The sequence below is a fragment of the Cyanistes caeruleus genome, chromosome 2, assembly GCF_971803275.1.
Source record: "Cyanistes caeruleus chromosome 2, bCyaCae1.hap1.1, whole genome shotgun sequence".
Lineage (NCBI taxonomy): Eukaryota > Metazoa > Chordata > Aves > Passeriformes > Paridae > Cyanistes > Cyanistes caeruleus.
Genome location: NC_141702.1, coordinates 23,681,998 through 23,700,611, shown reverse-complemented (window position 1 = coordinate 23,700,611; position 18,614 = coordinate 23,681,998). Strand labels below are relative to the sequence as shown.

Here is an 18,614-nt window from a genome sequence, read left to right as displayed (position 1 = left end):
CAGGGGTTGCTGGAGTGGAAGGCTGGTGACAGCTTTATAGCATATGAACTTTGCATAGATGAACTCTGAGAGTGACTGAGAGCCTGGTTTGCAACCAGCACTACTGAATTACCCATTAGTAACCCAGTGGTGCTTATTTGTTCCTCTTTCCTACAAGGATTCAGTCAAATAGAGGAGCAAGCCTTAAAGAAAGACAACAAAGCTGAAAGATAAATGTATTGTACACTTGGGAATAAGGAGAGAAAATATCACCAAGGGCTTGCAGGTGATGTTTTTTGGAATTTGTTTCACCAAGGGAACAGCCTCCTATCTCCTACTGAGGGAAATGAAGGCATTTATCAAAGACATGTTAGTCCTCTTCATCAGTGTTCTCTTGGATTGCTTTTGGGAGATGGTGCTGCTCTTTGTGACAGAACCATGGCTGATGAGACCTACAATTCCCTCTGTTACTGATTACACGGTGTGCTAAACCATGCATGTCAGCTGCTCTTTATATTGGCATGCCTCTCAATGTCCTGACCGTCAATACTCGCTGTCTCCAGACTTCAAGTGGTGCGGAAGACAGCTTTGTTCCTGCCCTGGGACACTTTGTTCTGCTCTGCCAGAGCCCCAGAGGGGAACATCATTGCTGACTCCTTCCCTCCTTCCTGTAATTGCCTAAATGTGGCAAAGTGAAAGACTCCCAAGATTAGGGAGCCCCAAATCACGTTTGGTGGGATTTTGCCTTTTTCTTTTTTTTTTTTTTTTTCCTTTTTTTTTTCTTCTTTTTTGGTCTGTGCTCTCATTCTGTCCACAGACAGTAAAACACACAGATCTCTATCAGCTTAATACTGTTAGGAAAGAAAAAGCACATGAAGGAGAACAAAGAGCAGAGAAAGGCCAGGGGAGGGGGCAGGCTGGGTGCGGTGTGTGTTCACCCATGAGAGCAGGGCTTGCAGTGACTCACTGATAGGGCAGCACTGAGGCACGGGGGAGCCTCTCCAACATTTCCAGCTAGCGAGATCATTTATTGTAGTGAAATGACTCAGTGACCTTAAGAAGCAGCCAGAGGCTTTCTCTGGAGACTGCTGCAGAGGCAAAGTAATCTAATAGATGAGAAACTGCAGTGAATACATATTTTCTTGGTCTTGTTAATGATCTCAGCATGCACACCTCATTTTAGCACTCTGAAAATAGTTGGCAAGTTGTTCCTGAGGTTTTCCAATCATTTTAGGACTGGTATGCAGTTACCATTGAAGATTATAAGAGATATTTTAGCTGTGTAATGTTAACTTCCCAAAGTGATTTTTGAGACCTTTTTTAACATAGGTGTCCACCTCTTACTTATTAAGGTCACTACAGAACACTTTCGCCTAACAAAATAAAAATAAAAATCCACCCTAAGGCAAAACTGGAAAACCACTGTGAATTTGGGCACAAACTGCACACAGCTTGGAGCAGAAAGAAGCAATTCAAACAAGCAGTCAGTTTAGGTGACTTTTGAAGTTTGTTACTCCCAACTTTACAATTCTGGAACATTTTCTAAATTTCATGCATTTGTGCTAAATATGAAGGCGCAGCACATGAAATAGGAGCTAGTAACACACAGGACAAGCAGACAGTGTGTGTCCAGAGAACAATTTCAGCACATTATACATGTCCCTTTCAAACCTGTGCTCAGGAATGGTTGTCTGAAGTTGCTACACGGTTCAAATGGGAATTTGCCCTTTGAGCAGCTCAGGTAACATGGTGATTCCTGGAGTTGTGCTGGAGCACCCACAGCATTGTGGTGATGGTGCTCTGTTCCATCCCTGTAGAAACTGCTGATTTCTCAATATCCTGAAAGTCAGGCCAAGTCTTCTGCTGTCTGTAGACTGCAGCAAAGCTCTGGTTTCACGCTAATGAAGAGCCAGTACCAGGAAACAAATGCAGGAAAACACATGGGCAGCTGATTGCCCCACTGCATTTTACCTGGGGATACTGTGGGGCTGTTCAGCCAAGGAAGGGTTTGAAGGTGGCTGGAAGTCTCTTCACCTTGCAAAGTATTTCCATAATTTGTCAAAGACAGGGACAGAAAATGGACAAGAGCAATGTGTAAGGGCATGTTGTGCATCCTGCACCTGCACAAAGCCCTTTCCCATCTTGTCCTCTGTTTTCCCTCTGTGTTTCATTACAAGTGGGTGTGATACTAACAATAGATGTTTACCCCAAATCCAGCCATTTATTTAATAATTTTCCCTAAGAAGTTGTTTGTTCCAAATGAGATGACTGATTCAACTTTTTTTTTTCTTTTGAAGAGTTTGCTTAATGGGAGTGAAAGAGGCAGCTTAAACTTTGCATTTCAAGTAGTTTCATGTTTCTGCTTTTTTTCTGCTTTTATGTGACTAATAGATGTTGTAATGGTTGCTATGGTCATGGCTGAAAATTCTCTTTGCACAAGCTGTTTGTAGATAAGTGAATTTTATGGCTTTAAAAAAAATAAAAATTAAAAAAAAAAAGCCTTGATGAGTTCAGCTATTGCTGTCAGTAGCCGACTCCACCTCTGGGATGGTCAGATGGTCACTCATTAGAGTGATACTCCTCACTTTTCCACATGTGCCTCAGAGAAGCTGCATGACCAAGTCTTAATGCCAGTAGCCAGTATTTCCCCTTTTCTTGATACTGCTTTTCTCTGTTTTCCTGTACAAAATCTTCTAGGGATTAATTTCTGTGATTTGACTGCCTCAAGGGATCGAAACATACTAGTAATTTTGTGTGCCCAAATATTCACAATAGCAGCAAAGTTAGAAGATAACATTTTTATGTCCAAGGTAATTTATAAGAGCATCTCTTGTTTTTACTTACTTGAAACGTAGATAGTTCAAGTATTTTACATTTTAAATGAAGAGGAGAAACAGCAAAATTAAGTGTGTAAACAGCAGCTAAGAATGGGAATCATCATTTGCAAAGCCAGAGGACTAAACCATAGTCAGGAGAGAAGGCTCATCATGTGAAGAGGGGATAGTGGGAATTTGTTTCTGACCAGGGTGCAGGCAGTGAGCTTTTGAAGAAGGTATGAAAACTGCTGCCAGTTAGAGCACTAGGACACTATTTTAGCAGCACTCTTCAAATTGTAGTTCTTCGTATGAACCTTTCCAGATCAACTTTGTCAAGGTGGAGTCATGCACATACTGTGGAAGGAATGGGCAAGAACATTCCAACTTTCTTTTTCTTTCTCACTTTGCAAGAACTTCTGCTTAGCAGCTTTGAAGGTAATTGGAAAGGGTGCAAAAAGCAATTTTCACTTGTTTATCAATAATAATTAAAAATAGGCATTTTTACCACAAATTAGATGGTCCTCAGAGAAGCAAGGAGCTAAAAGGCAGATAGAAGAAAGGTAATTCAGAAAACAGCAGAAATTACTCTGGTCTCAGTGCTTTGAAGTGAGATGTACAGCACCACTAGTCCATTATTTCCATAAGGTTAAAATGTACAGAAAAGTATAAAGATGTATAAAAACTACCATAAAATAAGTAAGAGTTCCTGCCATAGGTTGTGGGTGTCCCTGCAGGATTCTGCCCAAACACATAAGCTCCCTGTCTGCTGCTGCCTATCATTTGTTGCCTTCCTGCTTCTGGTGGCCCCACAAAAACAAGGTTTGGGTTTTCAGGACAACTTGCTTCTGGTCAATGGACACAATGCTGTAACCTCTGTCCTCAGTCTCTGCCTTTCCATGTGGATGCCAGCAGTGAGGTCGCTGGGTCTGTGGCACCAGGACCACAGTCACAGTGCCCTCCCTCACTGCTGTCACAGGTACGAGCCCAGAGGCTTTCATTCAGGTAGTGCAGAAAAAGTTGCTAGGCTTCTTCTTCATGAAAGACAAACAGACAAACAAAATGAAGATAAAATGAAAGACAGGCTTGTCCTTCTGTGCTGAGAGGAACAGGAGGTGTAAGGAAACCCAGCGGTGCTTACGAGACTCCTGCTGCAGTTTGTGCCACAGCACAGCAGCAGATACGTAGGCAATCACTGGAGTGTGTCATCAGATTACCTGAACATTGCTGCACCGTGTTATTAGATATGCTGAAAGCTGTACTGTATCAAGTTTCAGATGCACAGTCCATCTCCAGAGAGGGCAGTGGTTTGTTTGGAGCAGTCTCAGAACAACCTGCAATACCATGCCACTCATGTGGCTGGGCTTTTACAGCAAGGCTGCTCTGACAAATGTCCAACTGAGCAGAGACAGAAAGACATTCTCCTGTCATGATGCAGTGCCAGACATAAAAACTAGAGCCAGCAGAGCTAAGTAACCTCAGCAGAGAAACCTGGTAAGCCAGCTGCACAGCTTCCAGTACCTAACCAGCTACCTTGCTTTATGGAGGCATACCCACTTTTGGTGAAGTCGGGGATCAGGTTGCAGGAGTACCTGACAAGTTAGTCAGTCATTCTGCAAATATGATTCAATCAAGGCAAGAGCTGAGGTCAGCCTCAGAGCTGAAGAACAAATCAGGCATCCTGGGCTACTAGTTTTGCTGATATATATATATATATATATATATATATATATATATATATATATACACTAGTTTATAGTAAATTAGTATATAGTATATTTAGTATAAACTAGTGTGTATATATATACTAGTTTTTATACTAAAAAAAAAATTTGGAAAATTTGTAGGTATTGTAGACATTGTACTGTGCACCCTCCAAATAGCTGGGGGACAGGTGAGTGTGAATGGAGAAAGAAAGTCAGGCAAGGAATGTGACATGGGGAACATGCTGCTGTCATCACTTCTAGGAAATCAGTCTGTTAGCATGTGAGTACCTTAGCTGCAGTAGAGAGTCCATTGTATTTTCAGAGTACAAGGTGTTGTCTTGTGCCATTGGATTGCATTACTGGAGTTACAGGTGTCCTAATATGAATCCATGGTGCTGGTGAAACAAGCTCTGCAACATGGGTACCACCGCTAGAACCAGGAGAAAATACAGGGAGGGTGAATTCACACACACACAGGTATTGTAGGTGCCAGACCAGCTAACAAGCTGAGAAACTGAGTTGTGTTCCTTCTTCTGGAGAAGATACAATAGCAAAGACAGGCAAAACTTATAAGAAGAGAGATTTTCTCAAGTCAGTCTTGAGAAAGAAGTAGCTTAGATGTGCACTAGTGTGATAGATGAACACCAAATAAGAAATGAGCATGCTGGCCATAATACTGACAAAGAAAGATGCAGTAATTACCACCTGTCTGGATTCAGCTTTTTACCAGTTTCCATAAGGCAGAAGTGCAGCTGGCCCTTACAAGTTTTGAGAAGGGTCTGCAGGAATAGCTGCTGGGGACTGCTATGAGAGGAGAAAATTTTTGAATAGAGGGTTTTGGAGCAGCTTTTGTTGTATTGTAGCAGGTGAGACCAATAGCATGGAGGGAGCTGAGCAATGCCAGGGTGTGACAATATCAGGAAGCTACACCAGACTGGCAAACCTAGGCTTATAGCTGGGATTCTTCTCTCCTAAAACCAACAGAGATAGGACCTGGAATCAAAGAGATAATCAAGTGTAATCTGGCACTCCTCAAATTGTAAAAGATCTGATCTTGTGTCACTGTTAACATTTCCACCAGCCTGCTGTATACTGAGCCCAGCCCAACAGGAAGAATAACTATGATTTCTCAGGAGTAAAGGAAGGTATGCTCTGTTACAAAGCAAGTGACCAGAACAAAGCTCAACTTGCCCCACAGAGTGCTCCTTCCAGTGAATAGTGGAAAAGTTCCTCTCAATCTTTAAAGTACGGCAGACCAGATCTGCTAAACTTTTACAGTTCTGCCTGAACACTTGAATTTGTGAGATAGCAGTCAGTAGAAAGAGGAACACACATAGGATCTCCACAGCAGCTGATTATACCAGAACCTGCCTGTTCAAAGCTAGGGCATGGTTAACTGATAGGAATTTATTTCAGAATTACCTGCAGCTGAGGATGAATTTGGTAGGTAAGATACTCCACCTGACCATGGAGAAAAGCAGAGCATGCTGTCAGGTATATCAGAAATGAGTCAGTTCCAACAACTCAAAAATTAGAATGCATATTGCAGCAACAGAGCGGGAACAAGGAAAACAGCAATCATAGTGACATACCAAATTCCTGTTCTGAAGCAGGGGGACGTGAAAGACAACTCATTTAGCAATTACACATTCTTTAAATCACAAAAGGGAAAATCACAGAATTGTAAGGAAAAGAAAAGCACTACATTCAATGTGTGAGTGTAAATCCATTAAATGAGTTTCTGCATGCACATGATATTCATGACAGGCAAAACTGCAAAATTAAATGTATTTATCCCAGATGCAGAGGCAAGATAAGAAATGGAATATCAGATCAAGAGACAAAAGGACTGAATGCCTTAGGCTTTGAACACTAGCAAAATAAGAAAGCAGAATGTCCATAAACTAAGGTAATTTTTAAATTGCATCATAATACTGTCACTGAGAGACTGTAATTTTTAAACATGACCCACAAAAAGCATTCCAACTCAAATTTTAGATAACCCATAGAAACCAGCTATTCCAGCTAAAGCATGTGAATTTATGATCTTTATGAAAAAAGCCACAAAAACAAACAAACAAACCAACAAACCCCTCAAAACAGGACAGATGGTTTATATGGTCAGAAAGATAAACAAGTCAAGCCAAAATTTTACCCAGACCTACATTTTTTACAGCATCAAAACATTAATGCTGATATATTACCCTGGTGGTTTTGCATCTGTAGAATAGCTATCATGAATTTTACCCCAGTAAGTTAATATGATGTCTAGAGCACCATATATTTTTCAGAGTGTTTGATATGTTAAGACAGAAAAATTAAAGAGGTCAATAGTAAGTAAATAAAGTAAATAAAACCTAGACTTCACTGCCAAAGAATTATAGCTCCCAGCTTTAATAAAGAGATACCAAGAAATAAAGTGAAATGTGTATTTGCATATACTCAAGCTGTCCAAACAATAATTAAAATGAGCTCAGGCCTCAAACCTTTCCCTTGGAGGTATGTTCTTTACATGACAGAAAAAGACACATTCCTAGAATTTGATACTAAAACTCTGTCCTGGAGAAAAGAAAAAAAATCTTAACAGAGTATTGATACTGTTCTGTTCAATAGTAAGTCATACAACTACCAAGCTCTCATCTGAGAACACAGCATGGGAGCGAATGCAGATGTGGATAAATATCAGTTTCCTCAAGAGATAGACTGTGAGGCCTGGCAAAAATATTTACCCTATGCAATACAGGTGTGTGGACATGAACCTCATGTAGCAGAGCCTCTGAAAAACCATGCCCCCAACTGCATCTCTCTGCTGGAAATAGCCAGAAAAGTAAAATAGAAAATGAAAAATGAGACTATTGCAGCCAAATGGCTGTTCAATTGACACAGGGGAAAAACTAAAAGGGTTGCAGGCTGTTGAGTGAGAGCTGTTCAAGAAATTGGCATCCCAAGAGCAGGATTTAAATATCCCCTCAATAAGGTGCTTTAATGGCTCGTGTGTCCATCCTTGGTCTATGCAATACAGGCAGGAATACACAGCACCTCCCAAGCACTCAGGCAGAGACACCCTGAATGTCTGTACTGAGCAGTGGCCTGAGCCCATGAGGTACCATGAGAGGTACCTTTTTCTTGTATTTGTATTTTGTATTTTGTATTTTGTATTTTGTATTTTGTATTTTGTATTTTGTATTTTGTTTTATTTATTGTGTATTGTGTATTTTGTATCTCGTATTTTGTATTTCATATTTCGTATTTGTAGCCTGAAAAAAAAGAGGCCAAGACATTAATCAGTGCTTGAGCTTTGAGGTGCACTCTGTGCTAATCTGTCTGGTTTACAAACTATGGTGTAGCTATGTCTGCATTACATGATGTGACAATCAGAGAAGCCTGCAGACTATGTCATTTGAGACAGTGCTCTAGAAAGAGGATGTTTGGAAAAGCTAGGAAATAAAAACTTCTTTTAAAAAGCATTTTTTAAGAATTGTTCACGGAATGTAACTGAAGCAGCAAAGCCAGGAGAACTACACCACCTACAACTGACTTCTTATCTAGATCAGTCCAGAATTCAGACGTATGGCAACTGAAAAAAATATGAGCTCATCAGCTGGTTCAGATCCAAAGGGATATAAAGATACAGTTTTGAGGAAAGAATTAAAGAGAAAACAAAGTATAAACAAAACCAACCAAGGATTTAAAAGTGCTTCCATCTCAAAATACATTCATCTTCCTTCTAAGACCCAGATCACAGGGGAGAAGCTTCCAGTTTTGGATACTGAACGGTGAAGATAGCATAAGCATTCAAATTATGTTGAATATAGAGGCAACCAACTTGAGGATATGTCAGGACAACCTGAAAACAACCTGAAAACAAGGCTGTCTCATTGCTTATTGAAAATAAGCAGCATCCCCAGTGCATTTTTCCACAGATGGAAACTGTCTTCTCATTATAAATGACCTATCTATTTGCACTGAGTTTATGCTCTGCATCTGGGATTTAATCATATTGCTTCATCCTACTGCCACAGTTATCAAACAGAAAGGTTGAACTGGAAGATAAACATATTGTTCCTTTGAAGTTTACAGAATGTGTTTGAAAAACAGCAAAAAAGTCAGGCCAGTCTGGAGCAATATTCCTCAAGGAGCATCTTGGTATAAACATGCACGTTCCTTGGTTCCTGTGGAGCAGCACCATGAAACTCTGCAGCAGTAAAAGTGGGATGAGAAACATGCAAAGGCAAATAGCTGCAGTGGAGGAGAGGCAGGAGAGCTCCCACAGCAGGGTGAAACTTTCAGTGTCAGAGAAAATCATGAACTTGAGGGAAGGCACAAAGGCAGCCGTGGAAGATAGTGCAACATAGGCTGTTGCACAGGTAACTCCGCCCAGGTAAAGCTCCACTGACTGCACCTGACATCACTTAAAGGTTGTCATCACTGAAAGATGACACCAAAGAGCAAAAGGAAGACTGGTGGAAGCACAGACTAAAGAACCCTCTTTGTGTGCTGGTAAAGTGATACAAGAAAGGAGCCTGACCTGGTGACTGCTCTGTGCCAGGTGACATCCACGTGCTCCTGTCGCCAGCCACCACCCTGAGGCAGAACCTGGCAGCTGGACAGCAGTCCAGCCCCTGCAGGGACAGCTGCTTTCCTCAGGTGATGCTCTGTGGGTTTGCACAGCCCTCTCCAGAGCAGGAACCTGAATGCAAGATGCCTTTTACAGCTCCAGACCTTTTTGCAGTCCTCAATCTCTTGCTGTAGATGGTTGCTGAAGAACTGCTGAAATCTATCTGTGCTTAGGGTCTGCCAGACTGTCCTTCCAAATAAGATTTCACAGATAGTATTGAATTAATTTAACCTATAGGCTCATATAAATTGGTAATATACATAATCTCTTTTAAAAATTCATAATCCTTTTCCTAAGTGGTCAACACCAACTACTTGTAAGGAAAATAGAGGAAATTTTTCAAATCCTTGCCAGTTAAGTCATAAAACACATGGCTTAATATCTCTTTCTAAATGTATTGTCACCTATCTCAGATGATATATAGAAATATGAATTAAATACCAGATCTTCAAATATTATTTCTTCCCTGTGTTTTTGATTTTGCCTTGCCTAGTGTTCAACTTCCATCACATCACAGCAACACTAGTAGTACTGTGGCACAAGAGTCAAGAGAAATAAGTAGTGGAAGGCTTTACCTGCAAGTCATTTAATATGTGTAATTCTCTTGAACTTCATTTTTTGTGTGCATTATTATGAAATTATCTGTGTCTTTTGTTAATCTTTAAGGTAATATTTCATTATTATTTTGGTTCCGTGAATATAGTATAAAGAAGAAATATTCCATTTTCTTTAATGAAGAAAATTAAAAATCAATTTTCAAACCATCTCATTTAGAAAAGTAATTTTAAAAGAAATGAGACTATAATTTTGAACTGTGTAAAAATCAATTATGTTTTAGAGCACACAGCAGTCAAGGGTGATTTTTTTTTAGCAAAGTCAACTCAGTTTTCTAATGCAGTTCTTATTTTGTTTGTCCTGACCTTACTATCTTCATTTTCATGGAGATATCTTTCCTTTTCATTTCCATAGCACAGTAGGAAAATACATGAAGACTTAATGTTTCTTACAGAGGTTTCAATTTCTAATTTTCTGTGTTCCCTTCTCCTCTGTACTAACATCTCATTTCAACTTGTTGGTTGCCCTCCCAGTACAGCACCTTCAGTTCAGATTCCTGAATCTGGTGCTGACTACCAGGTACCCCTCTGTGGGAGTCTGTTTCCATGGAGGATGTTTTGCTTCTTTATCCCCCAAAATCTGAATCACAACATCGGGCAGAGGGGCTCTGACTATGCTTCCAGAGAACCACACAGCCAAATGTCTCAAGTGCTCTGCAAAAATCTTCAAAGTCTTGCTTTAGTGGTGATAATATGAGAAAGTAAGATCACAGATGTTTCACAATTAAGTAAACCAAGGACATGGAGGCTAAATCACTTCCCAAGGGCCATACATATATGCAGAGCCAGAAATAACAAATACATTATGCTTTTGAAAGTCTATGAATGAGACTATCAGGTAGATTTTACTTCTCTTGCTACTCAGTAGTCTTTAATAAATCCTTAATTGGCATAACTATAGTGACCTTCCTGAAATCACTGAAACTTTCCCAGTTCCCAGAAAGAGAAAACTAGTTCACCTTTTCTCTCCTTAGCAAAGGAAACAAAGTTTTTCATGCATGGGATCCCTGAGGATCTACCCCAAAAACATCTCTGTATTATCAGCCCTGTGTTCAGAACAAATCCAAAACAGCCCCATATCAGCCACTGTGAAGAAAATGAACTCTACCCCAGACAAAACCAACACAATATTTTATTAAGCTTGGCTGGTACTGAAATTCAGAGTAGGGCAGACACATACTTTAAAAGATTTCAGGGAAAACCTGTTGATTTTAACAAACACACCTTGGTGGGGTGTTTTTTCAGTCTGCCATTGAAATAGGAAAATGCAGATAGCCCAGCCTCCCTTTCCTATATTTCCCTGGTGCAACTGGTAAGCTCTCAGAGATACCAGCAGTATTTGAAATGGTTGAGCACCATTTCTTCTGAAGTGATGGAGCAGACCCCTCTTTTGCTCACCTTTGTCTTGTGCAGAGTAAGGAATATCTAACAGGTAAGCAACCCAAAGACCCCTCAACAGCTGCTGAGCTGCTCAATCAGTTTGGCTCTGGGAATATAGAGCCCGAGCTGGATCAGATGTACAAGGAGCAGAGTTACATGGCCATAAACTTGGTATGAGAGGAGACTGAGTAAAGCAAATCAGATGCCACAACCACGATTTGCTTGCTGCTAATGATGTCTCTGTAACATCACAGGCTACCTCCAAGCTAAACTTTCCACTGCCTTGCTGGCTTGCAAAACTTTTAATGGAACAAGTTTTTCTGGCAAAAGAACACTGATTTTTATCTTTAATGAGCAGCCTCTCTATCATTTAGCTTCAGGAAACAGCTTCCTGGTTGTAAACTGCTTGAGACTGCTGACAGCCAGGCAACTTCAAAAGCAGCCAGGAGCGACTTTCTTGCTAACTTTGGGAAAGAATTCAAAAATGCTGAAAGCTGCAGATGATTCTGTTATGGAGCAGGAGGACTCTGCTTCCCAACGTAAAGAAATGGCGAGTTGGGATATCAATGACATCAAACTTCCTCAGGTACGTGTCTGTCTCTTAGAAATTTATTTATTTCTGACCATCAGTCATCCCCACCATTGACCTTAAATGCTTTCTCAGTCATCTATGACTCAATACCTTTATTCTCTTTGTTACCTGGAGGTATGGAAGAGTGTTTTGCTAGAAAATATTGAGAAAATATTGACATTTCCATGCATTTCTCCTTATATGTATTATTGAAAGAGCTGTTGATCCATGAAAAGTAGCAATGCTGCAGAAGCATTGCTTTCACTGGTTGATTAGGTGCAGAGAAAGCAGAGGGGAAAAAAAGTGCCTCCTGCTGTGGGTGCTTAATTAGAGCTGTCCAGGACTTGCTTTTTGCCCTGGGTAGTGCTTTTTGTGGGAGCACAGCACCCACAACTGCCTTGCAACAGCAGGTCCTCAGTCTTGCTGCAGGTTGGGCTCTAGCTCCAGAGCTCTCTTCCCAGATGGAGGCAAGTCTTTTCATGAGCACCTAGGGAAACCTTGTTTCATGTTTGCCAAGGTTTGCTGAGAGACGCAATAGCGATCTTTGCCTCCCTCTGTCCTTTTCTAGTTCTCTTAGCTGAAAGTTTCAACCTGAATGTCCACACACCCTGCACACCAATGTCACCTCCCTGTCCCTCAGCTCTGCATATTTCTGCCAGATTCCTCATGCTGCAGTCCTTCACCATCCAGCTCTGCCTTTCACCTCCCAGCCCTGCCCTCTTACTGGATCCCAGCCTCCTCCCTACTATGACAGTGCTGTTTGCCCAAAGCCTCCATGTTCCAGGATGTCCCCTTCCCTGCCCTTCAACCCAAGGTCACCTTCACCTGCATTTCAGTCTGGAGGCTTCACTGACACTATCCAATGGCAAGAAATCCAGGGGAGGCTGGGAGTCTTTCTCTTTCTGGTTGATGTTCTTACTGCTGTCATGGCTCTCAGTCCTGGGATTAGCAATTTAAAGGAAATTTCTACTTAGCTTTTGTATCCCTTACAAGAACTTTTCCCTCAAAATCATCATCAGGTATGGTAGATGCTTTACAGCTCACTGCCTTTTACTGTATTGGCTGTACCCACTGCTATACACTGATCTGATATGTATTTGTGTCTTCGGGGTTTCTTCCCAGTTTTATTTTTATTCCTTACTCTTTTGTCCTTGAGGCTTGGTGTTTGTTCAAGGGTGGGTTTTTTTGGTACTTCTTTTCCTTTTAGGTTGGTTGGTTGGGTGAATGAGAACAAGCTCCTGGCCAGGCCTTCCTGATGCTCTGGGCCCTGTGGGGAGCCACAGAGAACTGTGGTTTTTCCTGCCTCATCTGCACTGCTCCCTCCTGACAACCAGCATCACCTGCCGGGTTGTTAGAGTCACCTAGGCTTGAGGAAACTCAGCAGAGATCCAGCTCTGCTCAGCTCCTGAACAAGTTCATCTCTTCCCCAGCCTAAAATGTGGCTTGCTTTGCTCTTTCCACAGCATGTGAGCCACACAGACTGGTTTCAGGAATGGCCAGATTCCTATGTAAAACATATCTATAGCTCAGAGGATAAAAATGCTCAGAGGCACCACAGCAGCTGGGCAATGAGAAACACCAACAACCACAACTCTCGCATCTTAAAAAAGTCCTGCCTCGGGGTGGTGGTTTGTGGTAATGACTGCTCTACCTTGGATGGGAGGAAGATCTACCTAAGACCAGCCATATGTGATAAAGCCAGGCAAAAACAACAGCGTGAGTACAAACTTGGCAGTTCATTGTATGGCAGTTCATAAGTGGACACAAGATAGCAGAAATGAAAGTATAGGATACCCTTTGGATTCCTCAGCCTTCCTTCTGCCATTCCTTATATTCCAATGCAACTCTTGATTTGGAACAATGCATTTTACACTTCAATTGTTGGGGTGTAGTCATCTGCTTGTTTATTTTCTGGGTTTTTTCCTAATAATTTTTTAATCTCTGATGGTTAGGGATTGGTTCCCAACCTTTTCAAGCCCATGAGTGAGGGTACTGAGAAAGCTGTGCAGTGCAGTCAGCTCCCTGCCCTGCTGTTCCTGCCCACCTGAGTGTTGGCTTCACTATTGCACTGGCCTAAAGGTAACTCAGGAGACAAGTCTTGCAGGAAAGAAGTTGCTCATAAACAGTGATGACTGGAAAATAGGCCCCACAGTCACGTCACTGGAGCAAGACAATGCAAATAGAGAACATGAGCTGCACACACATTTTTAACAAGACCATTCTGAACAATTGTGATTGCTCAGTAGAGCTAGCACATACTGATTTCTGGATCTGATGTACCTTTTAGCTAAAGAAAGAAAATACTCAGGCACTCACTGAGGCCAGAACAATGTTCTCTAGAAACACATATTCCAAACACTGACAAGACAAAAACTAAAACTGACCATGATAATAAATGATAAAATAATTATTTAAATGTAATAACATTGTAATAGAAATAATTTCTGAAAGTTATATTTAATAAAGGACAGAATAAAGGCAATGAATAGCTAATTTATATTGATTTTTGCTTATGTTTGGAAGTTTTTTGCATAGTTTCTCTCAGTGTAATTTCTGAGCACCAAATCAGAAGTGGCAATCTGCCACCAATGAACCATTGTATCACATGGGATTCATCTAACTGCTGTTGTATAGAAAATGTTTCCCTCTATCCTTGCTCCAGGGAAATGCTGCCCAAACTGCAATGGACCTCTGCGACTCCTTTCCTGCCGAGGCCATGGTGGTTACCCAGTTACCAACTTTTGGAGGCATGAAGGCCAATTCATATTTTTCCAGGTTGGTGTAAAATTATCTAACATTATGCAAGTTAATTTCAAAGACTGGTATTTTAAGTCCTATTTAGCAATTTTTTTTTTGTTCCAGCAAATAGAGGTTATTGAATGTGACAGGGTCAAATGACTGTAAGGAGAAAAAGAAATCACAAGATCCTAAGTAACCTGATCTAACTATGAAGTTAGTCCTGCCTGAGAAGGAGGCTGAGCTAGAGGGCTCAGCCTAAATTAGCCTATGCTACTATGATTTTACAGCACAGTGTATTTTTTATTTAGGCTTCTGTGAGAACTTGTTGATTTTGAAGTGTTTTGCCTCAGGTACACAGGAGCCAACAAATCCTCAGAAGTCAGAAATACCATGTTATCTCTTCTTCTCCAAGGCACTACACATAATCATGAGGCAACCTTGGAAGAGGAAATGGTTGTGCCCAAGGGACTGTCTATGGAAAATGCCATCTGATTATTATATGTAACTTGTATCTGGAACACGGTGTATGCAAGTGTAGAAATAATGGGCACTATTTCTGGAAGCTGTAGTCCTAGTTTAGCAACATAACCACTTTTCTGCTTTCCAGTCTTTCACTCATGTGCAGGCTAAATAAAATTAATTCTCTGTGGAAGCTAATGGAAATTAATGTTCAGATAAACATGTCTAAACTGTGAGAAAAATTAAAGTGACTGCAGGGACACTGTAGCCAAGCTGCAGAAGACCTCTTGGCTTCAGGTGGAGCTCTACTGGGGGGACTGTCTTCTACAAATAAAGGTGGTGCACTGATTTTATGATTTCAGAGGGTTTCAACCCCATCCCACTTCATCTGGGATATGTTTATTATTTGAGCTCATAGTAACTAAATCCTGTTAAATACAAAACATTAAATTAGGCCATAATGTGTGATTTTGGCCTGAAATTAATCTCCCTGAAGATTATTAACAAAGTTGCTTCTACCTTTAATATACCATAATTTCCTTCTAAAGTCCAAAGGAGCTCATGACCACCCACGTCCAGAAACAAAACTAGAAGCAGAAGCAAGAAGATCAATGCAAAAAGCAAAGACAGCTTTTTCTCCATCTTCTCTAAGACTAAAAAGAATCCAGGAGATTGAGGTAACTCTTGCTATTGGTCAATGATATTTTGGTCAAAAGGTCTGTGGTTCAAGGCAGGGTGGAGGCTATCTGGGCTTTGGGTCTGGGTGGGAGCAGGCTTTACATCTCAACATTCTCTATGCCCATGATCAGGTCAAGAAGGACCAGGGCTGTCCTGAGCATCCTGCTTTCCTTAGCTCTGTCATCCACTGCCAGCACCCCCTTTCCAGAGCAAATTTGTGCCTGGTGGCAGCAGGAGATTGCATTTACACTGGTAAACAAAGCAGGGTGCAGAGCAGGCTAAGTTCCATCACCATTCATGTGGAACTTCTGTGAATGAGTTTCTGCCCATTGCCTCTTGTCCTATTTATTTGCACTACCAAGAAAAGCAAAGGCAACCTCCACCTGTACTTGTGCCCCTTGAGTTTCAGCAAGGTTAAGAAGGGGAAAGTGCATAACCTGTACCTAGTTTGAAGGCAGAACAATGCTTTGAAGGACTTGCTGAAGCATTAATGTTAAAACATCAGCTCTGATAGGTGTGGAAACTTGTGAAAGCATCTCCAGAGATCCATGAGACTGTGGTATGCTTGATGGAGGGAATCCCAGTGGATTCACCTTCCTTGCAAAGGCTGTGTTACACTCACTTGTCATCATCAGTATTCACATGCAGTTTGTCTTTTGATATGTTAGGGGTGGAGCATTCCCCCAGCCTGGTGTTAGGGATAGTAATCCATGCCCTTCCAGCCACAGACAGAAGAGATGATTGCTCTGGGTGAGGACAGATTTCTTAAGTGGAGCACGTGGAGAAGCAAGGGGGTCTGGGAACCCAAGAAGCAGATAAAATGTGCACACAGGAAGTTAAACACATTTGAATAGAATGTGAATTTAGAAGCTGAAGTTATTTCTACTGGATATACTCAGGAGGACACTAAAAACCAGAACCTCTTGACACAAGTGCCTGGGAACAAAAGCATAAGAAAAAACAGTTGATCTGTCTAATTGTCTAACAAATACAGCAACAATCCTTTTCCTATCACTGGTTTAGTTCTGTCTCCATGAACACTGACGTAGTTTCCACCTAGGAAATATTACTGAGTCACGTGGCTTTCTTTCTTTTATAACTGAGCCTACTGGTCAGGCTACTTGCTTAGGTCAAGTAAACATGCCTTCATCTTTCCCTTCCTAAAACATCTTCCTGAAGCTTTCACTTTCAATTGTGTGGGAGTAGAATGCCACAAATGTCTAATAGTAGAGCCTGCTATTCAGCTGTTCTGACTCTGTACAGGCAGACCATTTATCCTTTCCAGTTCATGGCTGTCCAGCAGGTTTTCCTTGGGAATAACCCATCATATTAGTGTTTTGCCAAGCTGGCTATGGTAAAACTAACTCAGGAGTCTGATTTGTCACACAAAACCTGTGTCGCTGAATCTGCAAAAATATATTCCAAAAAGATTCAGTTTTAATGTGTTCAATCTGCAAAATGTATTCTGAAAAGATTCACTTTTAATGTGCTCACAACAGATCAGGGAGGAGAACTTTAGGAGAAGGTATGAGCCCAAAACAGAGCAAGTGATATTTTAGGATGGTCTATCTATGGCATCTATGGTGGATCTGTAGCTGAAGGTGGGCTGGGTCCTACACCAGATTATTGGAATTTTTTCTCATGGTGGCTGGAGAACAACTGAAAGGAGCTTTGCTGCACCAGCAGTCTGCAAAACCACTATAATTAAATGGATAAAAAAGCGGAATTATAAAGAAGAGAGACCTGCAAGCACTCCTCAGAAATGAGTTTTCTGTAAGGAATTAAAGCTTGCATAATTATAATCCAATAATTGGGGCAATTAAAGAAGTTGTGAAATATCCAGAACAGAAGACACAGAAGAATAATTCTTGTGTGCCGATCCCTACCTGAATGAAATTTCTGTTTGTGGGGTAAAAAAAATGTAAAGACAGGAAAATTTATTACTTAGACTCTAGAAAAGCTGAAGAAGAATATTTTTGTAGCTAAAAGATCTTTTCAAAACAATCAGTATTAAAAAAATCATACTTAGCTTTTCCAATATCTATAGAAAAAAAAATCTGTGGTGTCAAATGCATTAGCATAATTTCATTTTTAAGTCCTTCTTCAGTATATGCTGGCAGTGGACCCTAAGGGCTGTGAATGCAGAGTCTAAACAACTCTTTCAGTGTAAAACAGGCTTTGGGCAAAAACTACTGAAACAAATCCAGAGCCAAGAGCTGGGAGCCTTGTTTAGTTTGCCTCTACAGCCCTTGGGCACCCCCATGGTGGGGGAGGTTCTGCTATGCCATCTGCTTTGTTACCTGTGTTCACAGAACCACAGAATGGTCAAGGTTGGAAGAGATATCTAAGATCATCAAATCCAGCCATGGTGTTAGTTGAGTGCCTTTGTAAGCAGCTCACAGAGGAGAGGTGCTACACCACACCTTGTTTTATTAACCCATGCCTTGCTTTCCCAAGTCTCTGACAGGTGCAGTGCCGACACAGGAGCCTTTGCTTCTTTCCAAGCCAGATGCTCACATGCCACCTGCCAGTTTCAGGGGACATTTGAGAAAAAGCTCCCAGGAGCCAATGCTGAGCAGCTGCTCTGGGCAGCTTTCATACCCAAGGACATCTGGGGAGGATGGGGCCTCCAGAGAGGCGCCAACCTGGAGCCGAAGCCTGTCCCTCAAGAGGACCCCCGGAGCCGAGAGGCTGTGCAGTGTCCCTGCTGTGCCCAGCACAGCCCCTCCTCCCCAGCAGTGCACCCACCTCAGCACCCAGCACGTCCTGCCCCTCACAAAGGGTGCCCATCACCCCTTCAGGTCCGACGTGGGCCCTTTGGGAGATGGATCCTGTGGGGAGAGATCCCCACTGACCTACAGTGGCAGCTGCCTCTCTCTGCCTCCTTACCCCGCGCCTCAGAGAGGGCCATGCCCCGTGGCGAGTGGGGCACAGCCTCACCGACAGCTCCCGCTGCCTCCAAGGGGAAGCGGAGGAGACAGAGGTGGTGGAGGGCACCAAGTCTGTCTCAATTACTGCAACAACGACGTGTTTTTTAACCTGTACCCATTACGGTGA

At 41.7% G+C, this 18,614-nt stretch overlaps 1 protein-coding gene and 1 long non-coding RNA gene across 2 annotated transcripts in view; one reads left to right on the top strand and one right to left on the bottom strand.

The window, feature by feature from the left end:
* The window catches only part of LOC147654663 (uncharacterized), a 27,950-nt gene extending 9,502 nt beyond the window's left edge, over positions 1-18,448 (bottom strand). The window contains exon 1 of the long non-coding RNA XR_015282824.1: positions 18,306-18,448. This is a non-coding gene — a long non-coding RNA (uncharacterized LOC147654663). The remainder of the gene's footprint in view (positions 1-18,305) is intronic.
* GCM1 (GCM transcription factor 1) lies at positions 11,595-18,614 on the top strand. Its single transcript, XM_023922696.2, has 5 exons — positions 11,595-11,696; positions 13,145-13,397; positions 14,344-14,456; positions 15,428-15,556; positions 18,015-18,614. Exons 1-5 carry the CDS (start codon positions 11,595-11,597, stop codon positions 18,612-18,614), a joined length of 1,197 nt encoding a protein of 398 aa, XP_023778464.2.